At 40.7% G+C, this 24,111-nt stretch overlaps 1 protein-coding gene across 1 annotated transcript in view; it reads left to right on the top strand.

Moving 5' to 3' along the window:
* The window catches only part of LOC134861711 (uncharacterized), a 78,078-nt gene extending 54,575 nt beyond the window's left edge, over positions 1 to 23,503 (top strand). Inside the window, exons 6-7 of the mRNA XM_063879129.1 lie at positions 21,433 to 21,636; positions 22,350 to 23,503. Of these exons, the coding sequence (XP_063735199.1) occupies positions 21,433 to 21,636; positions 22,350 to 22,444 (299 nt within the window). The 3' untranslated portion in view covers positions 22,445 to 23,503. The remainder of the gene's footprint in view (positions 1 to 21,432; positions 21,637 to 22,349) is intronic.
* The last annotated feature ends 608 nt before the right edge of the window (positions 23,504 to 24,111 follow it).

The following is a 24,111-nucleotide window of genomic DNA, read 5'->3' as shown; positions in this document are numbered from 1 at the left end:
GTCACCATGATACGCATCAGCCTTTGATTAACGAGGTGAGCGAGACACTCTTTAAAATCGCAGGGGTCATGGCTTAGGAGGACTCCATACAACACTTCGCCACACTTCACAGGGCCAACTTCTCTTTAATATCGGACCCGCCCCTTTCTGTCTACTCGGTCCCCCCTTCTCTTTCTCCCCCCCACCCCCCGTCCAAGCCTCTCTTCTGAGGTCTATAAGAGAGATGAAAAATGGCATGCAGCTGGCCAAGTACTTCCTTCCCCTTGTCAGGGTCAAAAGTTCACAATGCTGATGGAGACCCTCACACCTTCATTAATAAGAGCTCCCCTGCACTCACACAGGTCGCTTTGCTGCACCGCTGCACGGCCATCACTCCTACCTTTGTCTGCATTTTTTATCATTACATTCCTCATCGCTGCATTAGTCATTTATTATATCTATAAATCCTGCAAGGCGTTACTCAAAAACTCAAATATTTAGTAAAAAACTACCCAAACTATCCCAAACTACCCATTGTTCCCAAGGCCCATGGCTACAAAAAATATACACTCTCCATTTAACAAAAATGTCAAATTCTTATGCAAAGATGTCACCGAACATCCCTAGTCATAATCGTTTTTTACTTCCATGGCCAAGTCATGGACAGCCAAACTCTGCCTCTTGTTGTGTTTTTAGTTATATTTTTACCCTAACCTAACCAATATCATTCCTTATGCCTGAACCTATGAATGATGGCAAAAAGTCTGTTGGTTCCAGTGGGAATGTATGTCTGAAGCGATGGAACCTCCTAACAATGGCCTTGATATTGGGAAAACAAATGGGCATTTTGGTCCAATTTTATTAGTAATTATCTTACAAAATGAAAGAAGCCTAGGCAAGTACAAGAGAGGAAGGATCCATGTTTTCACAATTGGTGTTTCGGAAGAATGGGCCATCCGAAAAAATCGGTCTACGATAAGTTGCATCAAACATAAGTCGTTTTAGTTTAGTCGACAAGAAACTAAACATTTCGAACATGTTCATGACTTGAATAAAATGTGAACATTACTCATTGTTGCATGTCTGCATGTCTTTTATTTGGGGATATTTTGAATTGTTCAGGCTGTCGACATCAGTTGCTCACTTCCTCACTTGGGTCACACCACTTAAGTCTGTCTGGGTTCAATAAGCAACACAGCCTCCAGTGGCCGCTATTGGGACTTTAAGACCCTTACACTTTTAAAAGAAAAAAACTTGTAATAACTAAAACCTCTTCTAACTAAGAATATAAAGGGACAACTGTATTGAATTCATGTTTTTCTATAATAAGTGTAAATATAAAAAATATGTTATAATGTCTGCTTTATTAGAAGTGTAGAGCTTAATGGGTTGACAGCGTGTTGAAGGTTGGTCAGATTTAAAGTGCGCTCCAAAAGACGTGCTAATCATAATGGTGACGTAGCCTCGTTGAGCTGCTAATTACCTCCATTATGAAGATGCAGAGTGCCTGATCAGAGGCGCCTCCATGTATACGTCTGTTTGTGTCTGGGTGTACACGTGTGTGTGTGTGTGTGTGTGTGTGTGTGTGTGTGTGTGTGTGTGTGTGTGTGTGTGTGTGTGTGTGTGTGTGTGTGTGTGTGTGTGTGTGTGTGTGTGTGTGTGTACTGGTCTTTGCCTATTAAGTGGAGGATTAGCAGTCCATTTGAAAGGATGGAGGCGACCAGGGGGGTACAAGGGGAGAAGAGGGGGAGGGATGTGTTAGTGGAGGTGGTGATGTTATGAAGGTGGTGTTTTGGTGTGGGGGGGGGGGGGGGGGTGTCCCCCTCCTGGAGACGAGCCCTGACCTTCTCATTTCATCCTCATTAGTATCTCATGTCAACAGAGCAGCCACTCCTTAATCATCTGCTATCATCCCAGGCCTACACACAGATATGCACACACACAAATAAAGACATAGATAAACACAAACTTGGAAATGGGCTACTTTAACAAATAGAAACCTCTTTTATAATTAGGTATGGAAAAAAATGACATTCATTTCATAATAATGTTGCATTTAGTGTAAGTGATGCACTTTTTAAAATTTTTTCTCCTGAATTAATCCAAAGAGAAGCCATACACTTCGACTTAAAGTGCATAAAAAACAAACAAAAAAAACCATCATAGCCCTACAGGGAACCAAAATAACAACAGTATTACATGTTTCCTTATCAATTTCCATAAACCAGGTAACAAACCCACCAATGCATTTTTTGCCGAAGTCTTTTTGGGATTGTGTGGTGGACAGCAGTGGCAGAGGGTGGGCTCGTCTGTCTGTGTCGGCCTCTGTGCCACGGAGGCCCCAGCAGGGTCGGGGGGAGCGGGGGCTCAGGGTGCCAGCGCAAATGAGCTCCATTCATTTCCCCACTTCGGCATATGGTGGCCCATTGTCCTCGGCCACAGAAGCAGAAGTGATGCAATTTGTTGGCATGTCCTGTCATTTTCACAAACTGCCCATCCCACTGAGGCTCCGGCCAGCAGAAGACAAGCAAGGGCAGCTTGTGTTTTCTCCCAACCCACACCACAACAGATCACACACAACCATCCATTATTAAGGCATATGTAGTAAATATTTTGATCAAGAAAGTCAGTAACAACAGGATCAATGAGAGAAAATCTTCCAGAAGATTATATTATACAGTATCTGTGTCAATCCCTGTTGTTTTTCAGGTTATAACCACAGCTTATCCTTATTTACAGAATAAGATTTAGGCTGATCTAGGCATTAGGACATGTTAGCCTCCTTCAATGAATGCAAAGACATAAACACATATAGAAAAAACCACAAACAAAGCAGGTAAAAATGAAATAAAAACTAACGTAGTAGAAATAAACAATGAAACCACAGATTTGTAAGTGAGAGTAAAGTGGGCAGCCCACCCCTTACATGTTCCTGGTTTCACTATGCCAAGCATGAAGCTACTGTCTGACAGGAGAGGGGAAGGAGTCTTGTTTAACTTCCTAAAAAAAGACAAGTTTTGACATGAGGTGCACAATATATATCAATGCAGCAGCATAAAAAGAAAGAAGTGTCTAGACATGGCTGCATTTAGGTCAGACACAGGAAAACATATGATCACACAGTCATGCACAAAACGATGGGAGTATACGGTGTTGACAGGAGTTTGGATCATCGGGTCAAAAGTGTGTGTGTGTGTGTGTGTGTGTGTGTGTGTGTGTGTGTGTGTGTGTGTGTGTGTGTGTGTGTGTGTGTGTGTGTGTGTGTGTGTGTTGCATCCCTGCTTCACGGCGTGGTTTCACTCAATAGTGGTTGTGTCAGTTGGAGGTTTGGTGTTCATTGTCCGCACAGCTTGACAGCCACACCCTGCTCTCTCTGGCGTGCGCGCTCTCTCGGCGTGTGACGGGAACGTGGGCTTTGCACTGAGCTCCCGGAGCAGAAATCAACAGAAGAGGGGAGCAACTTCAGACACAAGTCAACTTCACTTCAGCCACTCTGAAGATTGATGACGTTGGCCCTCGTCTCAGTGGCTATGGGAAACAAGTGGCCCTCAGAGACTCATTACGACTCTGCAAGATTCGGACAATGGAGTGACACTGCTCCTGATTACCAGATTCATCATTCGAATTGGTCTGGGTGGATCTTTCACAACTGCCAGCTAGAGAACTGTACCAGAATTAGTCATGACCTGTACTGTAAGAAAAGCTAAACAGCTCTCGCAAAAAGACGTAATGCGCTTTCGTCACATGCAAAAACAGTGGGATAATCCATCTTCGTCCCCCCACGCAAACATTTAACCAGGCAAGCTTCCATCTAATACCCCAATCATATATCTCTGACCTCAATCCTGGCCACACTTTTCTCTTCACCTCCCCCCCTTGTTCTTCCAGCCACCAAGCTGCGGTAACCATGCTGCGAGATCCTTCTCCGGCCCTATCCTTAACCCCACTTGTACCCTCCGCCCCCGCCTACCCCCGTCAACCTGTCAGGGACCGGCTTCCCATGTCCATCAGCGGGTGATGGATGAGGTGGAAGGTCATCACCCCACTCTCCAGAGTTCACAGATCCTATCAGCCATGCAGACACCTACGAATCATATTGGGGGACATAGATGAAATTATACATTTAGGGAGAGCAACCTGGACCAAAAGATCTGATTCTTTGCTACATTTGCTTTTAGAGAGATGTGTCATTGACAATAAGTCATACTTCATTTCAAGAGCTGTCAAGCATTTCAGACACTGTTTTTCTATGAAACCAAGCAGAAGGGACATTTCAAAGTTTGCATGGTAAAAATATTTCTTGACAGATTGTGAATTGGACTCATCAACGGGATGAATTGTCTCTTAAATAGATCCATTAAGTGTTGTTCTTGCCACTTTTATAACCACAATACGATTTGGCTGCTTATAGCCAGAGATTCAGATGTGATATTCCACCCATGTCATCAAAGTCCTATGTTTGTCCCTACCAATTGAAACTGACTGAAGTGAAGTCCCCACCCATCATTTTTAGACAATAAATCATGCTAAATGTAGCTCCATCTAGAACTAAAACAGTCTTGATGTATGCAGTAACACTTCTAAGTTCATACTTAATCTTGCTTTTTTTTTTACATTTGTGATCCTGGTTCCATTAAGGAAGATTCTATCTGTGGGTACAGATTCTAGAGAGGGTACACAAAGTGACAATCCACCAGCTACACAAGTGAAAGATTGTCTGTTGAATCTCTCTAGCAGTGTGAAGTGTGGAGATTCACTGCAATTTGCCAACAACAAGACTTCCTCTTCTTAAATAGATACTCGACAGTCAGTAGAAAAATAGAAATGATTTCCTGAAAGTGATTTCCCGTAAAACGCAATGAAATTTGATTGCACTCTGGTATAAACTAGTGCAGTGTCTCACCCCTGACTGACCTTAAATTGCCTCTTGATGCCTGTGGCACTGTAGGAAAAACAGCAGTCCTATTGGCTCATTTCACATATGTCCTGGTAAACAAAGCTATAGGATAAGGTTGGGATTTTCAATTGCTGAGGTAACCAGAGACAGGAAACTCAAATGCTGGATAGGTATGTCCCTAGTTTACTAACAACAGAACACATACCAGCCTACAGAGGCTGTGTTTGCTCTCACTCATATCATTCTGTCAGAGGTAGATTGATATACTATAAATACACAAGGAAAAATAAACAATACACAATGGTGTCAAACCTTGCCACTGACAGGGGCATAGATCAATGTTATTTCCCGCTTTTGCAAAAATACCTAATTCCCCTTATTTAATCAAGCGTCTCCTTTGCCCGGGCCCCCTCCAGCTGATTTACGACACCCGCTACCTTTATGAGTACCTGTTTCATTTTCTTGTCTCTACTCTGACACCTAAAGTGATAGGAATTTTATGCTTTTGATAACAATATGAGTTTCACTTTGGCCCAGGAATTCATGGCCCTGTCAACGGCCAATAAATAACAGCAGCGCGGGCGAAAACATTCACAAGCTTCCACAGCAAAGCATCCAGCCAATGGGATTTACCTTGTGATGGAAGCAGAAGGGACTGAGCTATGAATAGAAAAAAAAAGGGTGGGCAGCTCTATTGGATGAACGCAGGATAATAGATAAAGGTCATGTCAGCAAGAGTGGAAGTGCAAAATGTTTTCCAGTGTCGCCTCATCAGGAATCATAATTGGTGTGCTGTCATATGAACATTTTGATAATGTCACATGAACATAAATGTCATGCTTTGACACACTGTTCCTCAGCTATCATAAGTATGTACAGCAGGGGATCTCAAACATTTTCATGTCACGAATCCTCAAGAAAAAAATCATTACAGGTCAAGGACCCACATTTGACTTTATCCCGTGGAAACAGCGGTGTAAAGATCTATCTTGTTGTTGGTTGAGGGACAAACTATGGTGTTTTCCTAATCCACTGTCTAGAAATGGTAATTTTCATATTATTGCGGAATATGTTGGCATCTCGTACCACCGTGGATGTCTGTGTGAATTGCAAAAGAGGTGAAACACATTGGCCAAGTATGATGTTCTTAATCTCATCGGCTAACATCTTGCTACATTTGAGCTTTATTAGCTGAAACATAAACTATTTGAGTGTAAACAGGCTAGCTGTGAAAAAATGTGTTCGTTGAGGCCATCTCTTACCTCCATTCTTACGTGTGAAGTTGCTAATCCGACTGTGAAAAACGACTAGTGCATTAAAAAAGAATGCTTTGCCCTGACAGTATTTCTTTGCTGGAGACACATTAAAATACTCCTGAGAACGAATACCCCAAGAACTAGAGCTTCTCTCTAATCCTTCACTGGCTGTAAAAAGTGTGAGTTATAATAAGTAATGCATAAAAAAATGCTCATATGCTTATGAACATTGTATCCTGAACGGGACCCAGGTGGTTTGGGTACATTTATATTGACACTTCACACATTCCATTGACAAATTAGCTATTTCTGCATTTTTGCCAAAACCTGCTGGTTACCTAGGTGATGACATTAAACCGAGTGAAAACGGCTCTTTAAGTGTGATAAAGTCAAACAAAGATGACGCACTGTAACGGCTGACCAAATCTAGGGAATACGAAGTAAAATGTCAAGCATTTTAAAAGAAAGTTGTTGTAAACTGTGGTTATGGAGACGACAACGAATCACTGCCCAGCCCTAAAGGTCTCTTTGTTCCAACTCCTCCTGGTCCTCACTAAGTGAATATTATTGGGTCTGAGTGAAAGGAGAGAGAAATAGATGTTTTTTGTGTATCCCTACTTGAGATCTGTGTGTGTTTGGCACTAAGGCCTCAACGGAGCGCAAAGAAAAGAAAAGGCAGGGTCACGACAAGCATTCCGTGCTAAAGGGGTGTGAACTGGCACAGACTCTTGGCATGGGCACAATGCATGGTGAGATGGCAGCGCTCAGGAGCCTCCTGATGGAGACAGAAGCTGCTTGGGGCCAAACCAGACTCTCAGTGGGACCATAGAAGAAGATGGGAGGGAGACCAGATCAGAAGCAGAGGGGAAAATTGAGACAGATTTTCTTGCAGGTGTTGAGATAATAGAAGGACAAATGATCTAATTGTTGGAGCGTTTTGGGGAGAGTCGGGGGGGAAGGGCTCAGATGGGTTGGGGTGGAGGTTCAGAGATCACAGGGTAGCAAGATTTGAATTACAAAGGCGAGCAAGTTGATGTATGCAAACCTGAAAACCATGACAGACACAGGAAGTCTTTCATATGCTCTTACCTTATCATCCACTATTTGAACAGGGCAATTATGTCCTGGAGATTTACCCTGACACCTGGGAATAAGCTGAGCTGAATTGTTCCCTGTCTTTTCCTCTAGCACCACCAGCAGGTCCTTATCCAATAAAATCACACACTCGCTGAGCAGCCACAACAAGTTCTACAATCCTTGAGAGTTTTAAGAATATGTTTCTTGACTTTGGAAAATCACCTATCATTTCTTGAAACAACACTATGAGGTCCTCATTCAAATGAGTCGGAAAGGCTTTGGTAATTCCAATCATAAGATCAACCTTTCATAAAAGACATTCATTTCAGCTATTCTGTACTAAGAAGCAAATGTTAGCATGCTAACACACTGAAAAAGGATGAAACTCATTACAAACATTAGCTGCTTAATATTAGCATGTTAGCTTTGCCATTTTGAGCATGTTAGAATTTGGCTAAAACCTAAGTACTACCTCACAGAGATTCCAAAATGGCTGTTCACTCTTACTATGTGGTAAGACGATGAGTAAGGTAAACAAATTAAGAAGTTGAAGAGGACTGTAGGCTACAAAGTTAATCAGGCAATTGATAATTCATGGGTGGAGCTAATTGAAGCTTTCTAGCTAACACAAGTTGTGGAACGCAAATCAAAGTAATTGCATTTACTATAATATTTCGATTAGGTGTGCTGTTGAGGTACATTATTTAATAGTTCTACTCTATTTTGTTGGAAAATATTTTACTGTCATTTGACAGCTTTACTTACTTTGCAGTTGCAGACAAAAGGTAATTCAAATCACAATGCGTCTTCAATTGTAATCCAATATTATGCTATATTTCCGCAATGGGCTATTCTTTATGTTACTTTTGGTACTTCAATAATATTTTGATTATAATACTTTTGTACTTGGATTTCGGTAAATTTACTTTTATAAAGTATGTTAACACTGTAGTATTGCAACTTTTACTTGAGTAAAAGATCTAAAAATGTCCACCAAGGTGTAACAGCTATCATACAGTCGGTACATGGTCTGTTTGGGGATTTATAAACAGTCCAGTTCAAGTTATAAGGCAAGGAAACAATTTACTTATCTTAACACCTTTACACACCTTTTTTACATCTTGTGATTTAAAAATAAATTCACCCTTCCTTTTTTGATTGATATTACTCTATAGTATAAAGATGGATTTAAGTATGTACTGTACATAATATTAACCATCAGCACATTAACTTAAAGTGATAGGATTCAGGGTTTGTGATGACTAATTTTATAATCCTATGCTTTTAATGTAGATGTATGGGTACATTGAGGATAGTTTTACCCTTTTGAATAAGTAGTGCACAATTATATTTACAACTGCTTTATTGTTTTCCTTTCTTTCTTTTAAATATTAATGTTTTCGATTCATTTTTCATCCTGGCACTTTTTGTTTATCACCACCTACTGGAGGTCAAACCGGACAACTGCATCACTTTCTATTTCTTGTTCATGCAGTGCGGTGTATTTGTACATACTGTATTACATTAAAGTTGCAGACCTTTAACACAGAAACACATCTACACACATCCTAATCAACAAGCTCCATTTTAAATGATTCAGAGACACGGCTCGGCCCTATCCATATTCTCTGGTGAGAGAAAGCCAGGATATATTTGGAACATCACACTTTTAAGAGCGTGAGCTTCGAGTCCCCTGGGTCATTTTCTGCTCTGGTCTTAATTGAGAGTGTTCTGGAAAAATCATTACTATATTAATGATTTAACACAAAGTAACTACCTGCTTTTTTCCAGGCGGAAAGGGAGATTTGCTTCGAATCAATACCCATGCACGCTCATTATAAGGGGGGTAAAGTTATAGTAATTAGGCAGACACCAATAACTTTTTAATGATCTTTGTTTTTAATTGCATATTATCGGGTTGCAGAGTCTGTGTGTTTATACCCAAATATAAGATAATGGTGAAGGGAGAAGTAGATTAAAGAGAGGAGGCACCTGCAAGGTTTTTTACCTCAGCAACAACAGCGGCACTGATAGTCTACGGTGTGCATTGGAGAGGAGAGGATGAGCATCTTTTCTTTTCTTTTGTGCATCAATTTTCCAGTAATGTGCCTAATGTGGGTGTGTGTGTCCGTGTGTGTGTGTTGTGAAATAAACACTTCCCTTCCCGCTGTCTATTAGGCTGAGGAAGTGAAAGGACTGTCACGAAAATGGTGTGAGAGAGTTTCAGAGAAATTAAAACATTGATATGCTAGTTAAGTCATAAGATGGTAGGATTAAATACATACTTTATTTAAAAGGAAGCCACGCAGGTGAACCAAATATTAGCAGCAGTACCAAATCCAAAAATCCTCAGTCTGTACCAACACAATTCCCCACACAGTTTCTTCACCAGGTGGTTAGGGTACTATGTTTTGGTGCCTTGAATTAAGCGTTTTGGCCTTCCCAATCTTGATTATTTTGAACCAGCAGTGACACAAGGTGGTGGTGCTTAGGCAACTGAATGCTGAATAAGGAACTGAACTGAAATCACACTGTGAAAGGGTCAAAGTTCAAACACTCAACATGTAGAGCACCAAGATCAGACAGCTGCACAAGGTAGCAACACCCATTATAAACTTATTGAAAACATATACCCAGGCAATGTATCAAGTGACAAGTGGGTTATTTTCTTATTTGACTAATTGGACTCCTTTTTGGAAACAGTGGAATTGACCCCTGCTGGCTATTGGAAAGAATGTAAGTTTAAGGCACTTCTGCAATTCAGAACTGGAGTTATATTAACCCCTATTTCAGCTGAGTGTTGGCACTCTTGTCTGCCAGCATGGCCTAGAATGTTTCTGTTCAACTACAATTAAAAAAAACGATAAAAATATGAATGCAAAACCCTAAAATACAACGGCAATGGATAGCCATCGCCATCTGTTAGCTCTTAAAGGGGAAGTGGTGTACTCAAAGCAGTGGAGGGGTGAGCATCTAAGAGAGAATAGGGAGGGTGGGAGGGAGCGGGATAAATGTGGTGATAGAAAGAGCCCAGGAATGCCAGGCTGGCAATCCAGGACTGCTCTGAATAAGTAAGCCAGCCAAGAACCTTTTTTTTCTTCTTCTCCTAATTCTGCCTGATGCCTTCTTTTACCCCCGCCCAACGCACCCTCCTCCTACCCTTCCTCCCTCGGCCTGTTCGCCCTGGCCCGCTCCCCGAAACTCCGCGGCAGATTGTCGATTCAATGACTCCCCTGTCAGGTGATTATCTAGGAGCTTTAATGTAATCTTCCACTCACACGTACCATATTTCAATTACGACTGCCATTGTGAAACAAGCTGCATATTCAATTCGCCAATCACCCCGCAGTCGCCTCAACAATGTCAACTGTAAAAGAACACCAGCTGAAGGCAATTATGCATGTTTTCAGAGCCAATTATGATCGCTCTCACGGCGGCGTTTATGCCACGAACAAGGGAGTGTTCAGAAATTTTTAATTTAATGACAATATGCTCGTGGTAGGATTCAGCATGCAGCCCCCACTCCCAGGCCTGCAATCTCAGCATCCACATAGGGATCCATTAAGGCAGATAGGAGAATATTATGGCCTCTCTCAAGGGCCACACTGGGAGCGCAGGGAGGATCTCAGCAGTGCTGGGTAGATGGCATCCACTCATCCTCTCTGCAGGATCACAGCTGGCAGGGCTGCGTCCAAGCTAGAGCGGCTGGCCCGTTAGCTCGTCTTCCAGTTTGGACTATGCCTGCAGAGGGAGTATAAACTCACACATTGCCACAGCAGGCCACAGACTGAGAGATGTTGTAGGGAAGGATCAGAATACGTTATGCAGGGCTTCTTTTCTCAATGTTTCTGAGATGCAGGCCTTAACATCACTGGGTGATCAGTGAATATAGTGAAGTGAGTAAAGAGGTGTCTATTTGTCCGCAAAAAACACACACACTTTTGTATTGATTATTCTCAATTATATATTTCTAAATGCCTATCATAATGTGTCATGATTCAAAAATAGTTTTGTCCAACAAGAATAAAAAATGCGAGGATATTTAAATAAAGGGCTAAATTTTACATATGAGACGCTTGGAAAAAGCCTTTTCTTTCACTTAACATTGATAAATTATTACAATAAATACAACAGTTAATTATTCCCAACCAGGGGATACCATTTACACAGATTTTTATTTAACCATCAAAGCTTTGAAGAGGTGTTTTCTGGTAATAGAGATATATATCTTCCATAGTTTTGGGCAAGACATTTAAAAGCTCCATTCTTCAAATAATAGAATGCAGGTTAGATCTGAGCCTCCTTCCCTCCCTCCCTCACTCTCCCACTGGGATGTTTGTATAAAACCCAGTCAGTTCTCAGGGGTAGAGGTTGACAGGAGAAGACATCGCCCCAGTCCCTGGGAGATTGGCGAACACAACACATATATTAATGCATTAAATGTGTTGACTGTGTTCAGCCCAGGGATGTAGAAGGGAGAGGGAGAAAGGTTAGGGGGAAGAAGAAGAAGGGTAAAAAAAGCTGTTGTAATGTATGGTGTTGTCTTGTATAGCGTGTCTGGCAGCAGGGGGGGGTTGGAGGGGGGGAGTTTGCAGGAGTGTCGGCCAGATTATAAGGCCTGTGGTGAGAGATGAGGGATGGTCGACTTGTAAACAAGTGACAAGCGTCCTGGATGACAATTCCTAATCCATCATAGTGCTGTCAGCGGTGACCGGTGAGGTGACGGACAGGACCCTGGAGAGGGGACAGCTGCTGCACGTCAATCCACATCATAATTTGAAAAGCTTTTCCACATGAGCTGAAAACAGAGGGAGAGAAAGAGAAAATAACTCATACATATCCACTTTCTGTCACCTTCTGCTCAATTTGCCTCCATCTCCTTCCCTCCCTCCTGACTAGTCCTCCTTAAGATTTCTTCCTAGCTGTTGAGGTTAGAGATGATGTAGTTTTCTGATCCTTTCCAGACAAGGAACTACAAAATGATAGCATCTTTGAACTTGTCTCTGCTGATGTGGCTTTAATCAAATAAAGAAAAGTACTGTTAATATAGCCAATATGAAAATGTAAACTCCAAAACCACCCGTCACATATGTTCCCATATGAACTGTTGTTAGTGTTCTGGGAAAATTCTTTTAAAAAATGTAGATTTGATAAACTAACTTGTAGTTAGTTTGATTGTTTGCCTTTATGTCATCAACATGTCATCTTCGTATTTGTTTATTGCTGCTACTTTGAATGTTTGCTGTTCATTCATGTTAAATCCGATACGACTCTGGATTTCTTTTCTAGTTTTGTATTTTGTTAAAAATAAATTGAGCACATTATTTTTAAACCCTTGTGTTTTTCTGACATTGGCTTAACTTAGTTGTTTTGTGGGAATTCCACAGAACTGCTGTATTTTAAGGATCAAAATGCCAATGATATTTTTATTGTTGTTCTTATGATCTGTTTAGAAAGCAACATGCAAAAAAGTAAAGTTGTCCCATGCATTTGGCAAAAAAAAAAGGCTTTCACTACAACAAAGTTGACCAAACAGAAATAACTATTGTTAAAACACCAATAAAGACAATATTTAAGGCTATCGTGCAGTATAAGTTGTTGATGAATAAATATAAATTGCTTTTCAGTTTGAATCAGGTTTGCCTTGTATATCTGCATGATTAACTGCTTCTCAGTCTGAGGACAGCAAACTGTCAGCAGTTAAAGTAAAAGGTCTACAGCACACTGACTTACATTGGGGCAATATACAAAAGATTAAAACAAAAAGGTTATTAAGTCATTAAAAATCAATTGTTGAAAAGGTGCTGTTAAAGAGGGCCTAGGGTTATGCTTAGGATAGGTAATTATGTAGAAATATATTGTTGTTGTAAATCATAATTTACTCAGTTCCAATCATGAAACACTCTATAGAAAGTTACAGGGGAATTGATAACAACATATTTGGATGTATGGATTAAAAGATTTGCATTATGTGGCAAATAACTTAAAAAAGGATGTGACATTTGTGGCAGTTTGTGATTTGTGAAAAACAAGATTGTACTTGAAATGCTTTCTAAGGTCAGGTGTAAACACAAACCTAGACTCATATGAGATGCTTGTTAACGCCAGGTATAAAGGGGCCCTGTGAGTATTAATCTTCCTCTGGGCTGTCGGCGGGCTGATTTAGTCGCCCATGTTGGGTCAAGGCCCTCATTCTTTTCCTAAAGGCCTTGGTTCCCTGCCAAACCGGGATTTCCGATTGAGGGTGCCTCAATAACAACTTTGATGTGGACGGCGTCCTAGAGGGTGAAGTGAAAGGCGAGTGGGAGGAGGGCCGCACAATGGCCCGACCTTCCTACTGCATCTGCACAGATCCCACTCTAAATGGTCACATTGATGCCGCTGCTTAGCTCTTTGCTGTGAGTCCTGATGGAGCCAACACTTGGGGGGACCGGGACACAGCAAAGCCTGGGCACCTGCCAACAGACAGGGACAAATTGATTGAGAGCAAGCCAGCTCTTATTGCATTTAACCCCCTGCACTTACCAGTTAGTTCTGCTTAAAACCACACATGAGTAAACTGGAACGGAAATGTACATAGAGGAGCTGTTAAAACAAGATCTTCCCCAATAAAAATACTAACTTTTTGTACATTTGTTCTGTGATTATTTATGTTTGTGTCTAATTGTTTGTATTCTCTTCTATTTGTATTCATTTTAAATCCTGTTATGTTTTACACAATGATTGGAAATTCTGGCCTTCAGTCTTGTTGGCCCAGTTTGCAAAGACACTTGTGAATAAATACGCTTGCATCGTGCCAAAAGCATTGCAACTCCAAATGATGAAGGTGAAAAAACAAAAAAACCTCTCAAAACCTTTTCTTTTACTTGATGAACTTGTGAAAACAATGATAATGTATAAGTATTGGGAGCACACAATGTGCTTTTATGAGTATGGGGAAGTTTATTCTTCCACTTGGGGCCAGAAGTCATGCCTTGTATTTGGATTAAAGTCAGAATTCAGACTTTCTTCTCAAAACTAAAAAACATCACTTTTGGTTGGATTTCAGAAAACGTTTTACATAGGGCTCTTCGGTGCTATTTATAAAATCCGGCCAAAAGTGATGTTGTTTTAGTTCTGCGGGAAAAAAAACGTGAACAAATTATATCCTGTCAGATATTAGAATGAGGATAAGGTTATGTCCTTTAATGTTACAAATATAAAGAAATGTGTGTGTTTGAATCCTTGAAATCAAAGGGAAGGGAAGAGAGGCACGTAACAGTTAACAACGTTAATCTGCCACCCGTATGTATGAATTTTTTTCTGAAGGTTACACACTTTTTAGGCTTTCACACAAACCCCCGCTCATAGCTGCTTTTCTCTGTCTTAGTGATACACTTAAGGTCCCCGCAAGACAAGAGTGGGAAGAATCCAGGAGCAAAAGGCAAAATGGTTTGTGTCGATTTAAGCAAGAGGGTAATAAGAGGAAGGGAGGGAGGGAGGGAGGGAAAAAAATCAATAACAACATAAAATTGACTTAGTGCGTGTCATAAAACATAAGTAAGTGCTCGGAGATAGAGAAAACTGGAGTCTCAATTTAATCTGCGCAAAAGCTGCACTGTACAGATGAAGTGATGTGAAGAGGGAGATAGAAAAAGGAAGTGGGAGGGAGGTAAAAAAAAAAAAGGTGGAGGAGGGAGGACGGAGCAGTCCTCAAGATAGAGAGAGAAAGATACAATAAAATCTAAAGGACAGACACTTAATTGTCATATTAAAGACTCTCTCCAGTGCTCGGCAGAAGGGGAAGGTTAGCTCCCATTCATCATCTGGCTAACAGCCACTTGAACAAAATCACAATTAAAATCTGCTCAATATTGTCCCTAGGACGTTTTGCGAGCATTAATTTTTTCCCATTGATTCTCTACCCCCCATAAATCAGAAATGTTGCGGCGCATGTAATGGTTTATGGAGAAAGGATTATGGTGTTATGAAGCTAATGTAGCAGAACCGGCTCATTTAAACACAGGCTCCCTGGCCGCCTTACAGGGGACAGAGTTATTACACTATTACACAGACTATCGCAAACACAACACACCAACGCTGTTCAAAAGCTGCATGTAATTGGACAATACTGTAGATTTACAACGTTTATGATCATAATAGCAATGTGTTAAAGGATTTTATGTATCACCAGCACTAAAAAACATTGGTTTTCCTGCTGGAGATGTATATTAGCAGAAAAAAAGTACTTAAATGGTCAGTTAACACAAATTACAAAATGTATTATTACTCATTTTATTATCATCAACCTGGAGTTGTAGCCAGCTGGAAGTTTTGTTTTTATAACTAGGTTTTAATTCTCACAGCACTGCAAAATTGTATAAAATAAGTTTCAACGCCTTGGTCAAAGAAGTTCCAATAAACATAGTCCTTAGCGAGCAATGGGGACACTTTTATTAGAGATGAATACCTCATAAAAAAAGAAAAAAGTGTTATGTTGATGACTGAATAACTAAAGTACAACTACACTCAGTTACCAATAGTGGTCGAGGTGGAAATATGATTTATTAGTTTAACCCTAAGTGTATACAGTTCCACAATGTGTCACATCTCATATATGTTTCAGTTTTGTATTGCCCTCTAGAAGCCAAAAAATAAGGAAGTTTAGCCAAGCCAGATCCTTTTTTTATTTTTATTTAATGCATACCGGTGATGGTATGAGTAGGAATAACATAAATGTTTGGGAATTCACAATACCACAGGGAATGTACACAATAATCCATTAAAATATATTTCAACAGCCACAATCTTGTCAGAATCATATCAGTTTAAATTGGGAAGACCCTACTTGGCAGAAAGGATTGTCTATTGCATTCACATTACTTTTTCTGTTCTATCTTTCAGCACACTATTTAGAAAACATTCCAAAAGGGACGCAGGGGGGGGGGGGAAGAGTGCAATATAGTGTGTGTTTTTGAAATTGTATCCAAATTACATTTATTACATTAGGCCTACATTTGATTTAGCTTGCCCTTTTTCTCCAAGCAACATACACCAAGGATAATCAGCAAAGAAGAAAAAATCGAAATAGCAACAATCCTGCAAGTAAATTAGATTTTAAAAAGCTAAACCTAATGTATCGGCTTTGAAATAGTCAACAATTTCTTGGCACAAAAGTGAGATTATTCTTTCTTTTTTGACTAAACTGTATTCAAAACCGTGTATGGACGCAACCATACATTTTGGTTACGATGTATATTTCCCAGCCTTGCTCCGCCCAACATGAGTCTGACCTGGGGTCTAATTAGCGAAACAGAAAACTCCTGCTGTTTGCTGGGCCTTTAAAGGGTGTTAATTTCAGTTGCAGATTAATAAACAGCTTTGTCACTTTTAAAGATAAAATCTCTAGGTGGTAAATTGCAAAGCCGAAAAGGGTTTGTGAATCCCATAGGAAGAAGGGTTTGTCCATGTGCTCCCATAGCTGAGGGTGGACACATTACTGTTTTTGTGATGGCAGGAGCCCAGGAGCTCAGTGATCCCAGCTATCCCAGCTCTGACTATCATAGCTCAATCTGAGAAAGAGGGAGAAAGAGGCCCCGTGCCCAAGCATCAAATCATCATCACATAAAACGGTCCTGACACCAGCTAAAAAGGGAGATGGATCATGTGGCTTTGTGGTGCCGGAGAAGTTTGTCCCTTGATAGAGCCCTTAACTCAAAGGTAGTACACCCCCCTCCTGCTCCCATCACCAGTAGACATTCATATATGGCACACACACAAACACACACATTCGTGCACCGCCTGCTTCCCAACACAAGCAATTCTCTCTTCAGGGTCAACAACTTAACAAGGCCAAATCATAGCAAGCACCTCTAGGCTCAAGCATCCCACTTGGACTATGTGTGTCTGCTTTCGTGCGTGGAAGGGATAAATGTAATGTAACTTTATACCAAAACAATAGAAATGATATAACACAAGCAGCAGGACGACTGCCTCCTGTGGAATTTCAATATGAAGATGCAAAGCAGTAAGTCTTTTTGACAGCCTCTCGGCTTCCAGTGAGTACATGTAAAAATGATGAATGTAAAGAGAAATATCCATAAGTGCCATGGCCCGCTGTTTCCCATACATGGCTTTTTACAGAGTCTGGTGACATGGCGAGGGCACTGTATGCACACACATAAGTGACAGCTTTACAGTGTGCATAAAACCACTCCATAGAGAGAAGCAAGTCTTATATTGCAATGTCTCCAACTCCTAAGAAAACAGAATCAGGAAGCTCCTGGTGGTTTTAGCATGGGCAGACTGGGATTAGTAATTTACCTCAACTAACCTTAACCCATAACCTGACAGATTTGCAGTAGTAAGTAGTTTTAAAACAGTCTTATTTTATATACAGCGATCATTTAAAGGACCCCTATTGTGCAAAATGCACTTTTGATGTATTTTATACATAAAGATGTGTCCCAGGTGTGTAAGTAGACTTACAAATTGTCTGAAAATACAACGCTCTCTTTTCCTCGTAACCCACATCTCTAAAAACGGGGGTACAAATGAGGTGATCCAGAATTTGCTGCCGATATGACGTCATATTGGAAATGTGGGCTGGCTTTATATTGAACTCCTGGCAACGTCCCGCCCACGTCACACGTCCCTACATAGCGTGCGCAATATAGAGTCGCAAGCTGAATCCCCTTCGCAGTGGGCTCAGTGTCTGTGTGTTCAGCAGGATGTCTGCAGGTGTGACTTAAGAGTAAAGATGTTGTATATATATGTCTCTGTTCTAGTGTTAAACACTAAAAAGTGTTTCAGAAATAATGTTTGATGTGGTTTTGAACATAATATGGGGTTTAATCACGGCAGCGTTTAGCTGAGAATCTCCGTTATAAACTTCTCTCTTCAGACAGAGAGCTGCATAACACTGCAAAGGGGCGTGGCCAGCTTCAGCTCTGCTCAAATTTAGGCCCCGTGCCCACGACAACGGTAACGACAGATAAACGTAGAACATTTCGACAGATGTGCCTATCGTGCACACGGCGACGGCGTTTTTAGGAGTTGAAAACGGAGAAAACGCAAACGCCCCTCAAAGTGGAGATCTTGAAAACGTTCCAGTCTCTCGTCGCCGTAGGAACAGTTCAAAACGCAGAAGTGCGTTTTTGCACAGGTTTTTTTTTTGCACAGGCATCTGGAAGTGACGTTCTAGCGCCAAATTTGAGCCTGCCCTTTGATAAACATGGATGAACGTGTAGCAGTAGCCGCGTTGAATGGTATGCATGCAGGCCAACAAATGGCGAGACTCTTTACCGAGAGTCAAAACAAAGTTTGAACTAGGCGTACTGTTATTGCCGCCGCGCTTCGCCATTTTCTTCTAACTGACGCGGAGGAAGTAGCCACAAAACAGGCATTTGGTATTGTTGCTACTGCCACCTACGTCCGGGGCGTGCTTACTTCATCGGCAAACTGCGAGTATTATGAGTTTTATACGTTTTCCCTGTTCCCATGGATAGACAGATATCCACCCCCAAAACGCTCGTGAGAACGCAGATAAACGCAGATAAATTGTGGAGGGGAAAAACGGACATCTGCGTTTTTGCTTCAGAGCGTTGTCGTGGGCACGTAGCCTTAAAGTGACAGTCACAGAATCAGCACTTCAGGAACAGGACTGAAATAGAGGGGTATGAGTCATGCTACAATGGGTGATCTGTTTTGTATTTTGAGCAAAATACTTCGCAGACATGTTTTGTATAAAATATTTAGTCAAATTTGGCACAAAAGGAGACATTTAAAAAAGAAAAGTATGCATTGTTTTAGATTAAAGCACCCAGTGGTATAATGTTGCATCTTCACCAAGTGCACCATTAATATGCTTCCCATTCATTGACTAACCAGTAGATCATCTTGATTTTGCTAATAACTCTTTACTTTGATTTTATCTAGTATGATTTTGAATGTGTGACTTACATTCCCTACAAGAAACATGTGAAGGCTGTACATGTATGTGTTTAGCAATGAACAAATATAGGATTAAAGTGCCTATCTCAATAGTTACACAGCTAATGTAACCCTTGAAGGACGTTGTAATTGTTAGAAAATGGACATGAAATGAAAGCCATGAAACCTCCACGGACTAATTAAAAAAAAATGTAAACCACATTTGTTTCTTCTTGCAAAGCTCTTCTGTCCAAGGTCTTCTTTTTGGTTTACTGGTAAAAGGAACATGTTTGAAGTTATTTTTCACTTCAAACGTGATTCACCTCACAACCAAAACCTGTAGTTACAAACTAAAAGAGTTTCTCTGGATGTAAAATGCTCTGTTCTTGTTTTGTGCCAGAACAAATTCAACCAAAACCAATCGGTATGTCACCGACCACCAATTAACAGAGTTGAAACTGATCGCCATCTGATAATGTTGTTTTTAATTGTTTTGCTCATTGATTGAAGCTGATTGTTGTGTATAGGTGGGACACCGACCGTAGTAACATGTCTTAGCCTGCTTGATTTTCATGGTTGTAAATAGAACTTTCTGCTCTTATTTCATCATCTAGAATCTAGATAATAGCATCAAGAAAGAGAAACAGGGAAAGACAAAAAAAATTGCCCTGTGTGGTTTTTTAGCCTTTGTGAGGCTACTGACAAGATGCTACTCCAATATCCCCACAAACTTGGATAGTGCAACTTATTTTATGGAAAATGTTATGGGGAAAAATATTAGTTGAATTCATAAGTCATATTCCATTTTATATATACAATAATATACATAGGCTAATATTTATATAAATAAATAGGCTGTACATCATTATTTATTGGGAGAAACCAAACAATTATATGTAAAATCATAGTCAGCATCCCTTTAAAGTCTTAATGGATGATCCTTTTAATCAGATAACTTTCCTGCGACTACAACGATGAGTCTTTGAGATTGGTGGTCAAATCAGGTTCTTTAGAAAAAAATCACAAGTAGTCAAATTTTCAGGGTCACCCCTAAAATTCAAATAGCCTTGTATATAATTCACCACAGTACATGTTTCCTTCACTTTGTACTGACTGATCCCAGGACTGAAGAATAATGAGGAGCATGGAGTAAACCTCAAGGGGAATGTAGGAAGCCCTTGTTGTACAGCAGATAAACAAATCATTTGCTGTAATGCTATCTAAATAATGATATCACCATGAATAATGTTATTTGAACGACAATAAATGGCCGCTTGATAAGAACACCGGGGGATTTACAGCGTCTGCAGGGACAAACATGATAGTAGTGAAATAAATGCAGTCCACAGCACGATGCTGTAATTCAATCTTTAGCTCAGATCTTTACGGTAGGGCCTCCGTCGTCAGCTGCAGACTGCCATAGAGCACCACATCTCCCAGATAAATTCTCATGACAGTCTGCGAAATGCTCCCATAACCAGTGACACTGGATGATTTCCCGCCTCTGACAAGCCCCAGTATTGAGTATGATAACACTTACTTTGTCTTCATCCTTGGCTGGAGTATAATATCAATCCGTTTGATGATCCAGCAAACCGAGTCGAGCACTTGTATATCAATCTTCATACATCGCTGCCTAGTGTCTAACAAAGAGCCCAGAATGGGATCATTCAATCACTCCCAGGCTGTGCTGCGTTCGGTACACCCGGCCTTCTCTACAGCTCAAGTGTTTCACCCGCTGTCAGCATCTCTGCTATTTTTCAACCCCTTCTTTCCCCCTTGTCTCTTTCTTTTACTTGTTCGGGATAAAGACACAAATTACGGATGATCATAGAACTGCGTGCTTGTCATAACTAAATGTCATGTTGGCATATGCAATCTGGAAAACATACTGGAGGCGCATTTCTGCCTGTTCTCACCATCCAAGTCCCTCACCTTTCTCATGACCTAACTCTGCTTTTACCACCCATAAATCATTGCTTTGCCTTTTAACCTCTCACCACTATGGTAGCTTCAATCTGTCCTCCATTATCTGTGTCATTACTTCTTCTGTATTTCTTCATTCTTTTATTTTCTAAACACACGTTATTATTTCTTTAGCCTAACTGTAACTATCACCTTACAAACTCAACCCTTGGCAATCATTAATTCTTTAGTTTGACATTTGAGCCAATGCTTAGTTGCTGCCTTTCCAAGAGTTAAACACAAATGGTTGCAACCACTCTCATGACTGCATACTGTATATGAGCTAACGTCACAGGCACAATTTTTCCTTAACACTTGTGTTTTTGTTTTTTTTTCAATTTTTTTTAGGGGGGCTTTTTGCCTTTAATCGGATAGGACGAGTGGAGAGTGACAGGAAAGTGGGAGAGAGAGTCAGGGTGGGATCCGGAAAGGACCACGAGTTGGGAATCGAACCCGGGTCGCTGGCGTACGGTGCAGGTGCCCCAGCCAGTCGCGCCACAGCCGGGTCCAACACTTGTGTTTTTCTCCAGATTAACAACACAATATTACATGGTATGGTAGCTCTCCTTTGTTTGGCAAAATGAATCCTTTACTGGATCTATAAACTAACACTCAGTTGGGTTATGTTTTTTCGGTATGGTTTTCCGAATTTAAAAAAAATGACGGTTAAATACCTCTAATGTATGAATAGGTACATCATTAAACACATTAGCCTCATCAGTTATTGCATAGCCTGGCCAGTGTAGGTTAACATAGGTAATTATATATTAATGATGTATTTTACAATACAGCATTTTAAGCTTTAAGAGAATACCAACCAGACTTTACGTATCATGTGTGTATATTATAATAAAGTTACCGGCTGCAGCATAATGTTTATTTATGTGTATTTACACCCACTAACTCCATGAAATGTGTCTCTGCAGCAGGGTTTGGTGCACTGTGTGAAGACAACTATGAGGCTTTGCTCTCCCAGTGAAATATAGCTCAATCAATAGATACTCAACAATCAACTTTTACTTCTCAGTTTTGATATATCCGATCATAGCTTTGGGTTGTTTTGCGATGTCTAATGTTTTGTGAAGATGGGCATTTCATATTCTTTATCGTTTTCTGACTTTTTTTCTGCCCCCATCGACAAAAAAATGCATTCACACTTTTGTGAAATAAAACCTCAGAGGAAAGGAAAGGGGTGCGGGGAAATGAGAGGGAAGGGGAGGGGGAAACAATGAAATTTAACCCGTTTAAAACTGTATCATTTTCAGACCATACCTCAGGGCGCTGGGTGTTTATCGGCGGGACTGAAGAAGCAGAGATCACCGGACTCATAATTGTTTCCTCTAAATCTGCTGAGCTCTGAGGAACACCAAGTGCAGTTTTTCATCAGACAGAGAATGAGAGGGTAAAAGGACAATACTAAGGGAAAAAAAATGCTTTAGTCCATCATGTTGGTTTTTATCACTTCATCTAACAAGTGAGTAAGGCCACTAGCCTTGCACACAACATAATTATAAACAGAGCTTTTGCCACCGCTGTGTTTTCTTCTGCTGCTGCTCAGCAAAATTTTCTTTAAATACAGGGAAAGAAATACACCATAAATTGCGTAAGCACCTTAAATTTGATAGAGGAGGATTGAGGCATTTTGAAAAGCACTTAAGTGCTAACTTGATTTGACATTTTCCTATTGAGTCAAAGCTCAGCAATAGGCCTGATATCTTATTTAAGCTGTAAATTGCGCCCTCCACGCAGCCACAGAAAGACATCAGAAAGGCAAAGTACTGCCACTCTCCACTCGGACCAATTTGTCTCCATCACTCCAGTCATATAAACACTGAATGATTTAGCTAAACTTGTGCAGAGAATCTTATGGGGATTTTTTTTGTTCACCCCCCTACTTTATTTTCATTATATTTGCGAGTATGTTACAGGTTCTTTCGATTGTATGCCTGCATTTGGCTTTGAAAGTCTCAGATTTAGTGCTGTGGTATTGGCTCATTTTTCATATCCATTGTTGGCTTGTCAGGGTGTCATAGCTGTTCCACAAAGCTGTTAGATCAGTCCAAATGTATAAATCATCCGGGATCTGACACACTCATTTAATTTGGGGGGCCCTGTTGCAGCAGCAGGCCTATTAATGAAAAATCCCTGCCCTGTTTGCTGAGTGGGAACATTCAGGCCTTTTTGATTTTATTTTTTATTAACATGGATATTCTGTATGATTTCCCCCAGTAACCTGGCTGCCAAGCTGGCACTTTGTCATTTATCATCATATGTTATGTTTGTCAATCTGTTGAATTTTCAGTCACAAGTCCTTAGGAAAATCACTTTGCATATTAAGGAAAAGAAGGACGTGGGAAATCTAAAGGGCGCTACGTGGGCCAAATCTCTCGCATTCCTCAGTGCAGCGGTGGTTCCAACCCTGGAGCCTGTGTTATTGTTTTCCATCTGTGAAATAAAGTAACAGGTACTTAATGTACCAAAAACAATTTGTACAGCAGTTCTTTTTCCCCATTGAAGGCGTGCATGGCTCGCTGAGGGCTCCCCTTATCTCAGCGAGGCTAATCCATTTTCACACTGCGCTCCGGCGCTCTCATTTTACAGCTGAGGAGCTCTCCGGCTCCACGCTGGGCCTGAAATGGGACCCTAGTCACTGTGGCCCCTTGGAGTTTGCGTAGGTAAGTGTGCAGAACAAATGCTGAAAAGTCTTTAAAAAGTTAAAGGGACTAGTTTGGCTTTTCACTCTCCCTCTCTCCCCCCCCCCCCCTTTTTTCTCTTTTGCTCTAACACCTGATCACCTCCATTTTTCCTACGTTTCACAGTGTGAGCTGCTGTGCTTGAGTGCTGTCACAGGAGAGTGTTTGTAATTGGAGAAGCATAAGGAATGTTAAAAGATTGTATATATCTTGTACTGGAGTAAACTAATTTACTGTTTTATTATTTCTTATGTCTTTTTTTTAAAGGGGCCCTGTATTGACTTTTCCCTTTCCTATAGAGTGTTAAATATCTTTTTGTTCATGTAAATGGTCT

The sequence above is a fragment of the Eleginops maclovinus genome, chromosome 3 (assembly GCF_036324505.1).
Source record: "Eleginops maclovinus isolate JMC-PN-2008 ecotype Puerto Natales chromosome 3, JC_Emac_rtc_rv5, whole genome shotgun sequence".
NCBI classification, from domain to species: Eukaryota; Metazoa; Chordata; class Actinopteri; order Perciformes; family Eleginopidae; genus Eleginops; species Eleginops maclovinus.
This window is presented reverse-complemented; position numbering and strand designations above follow the sequence as displayed.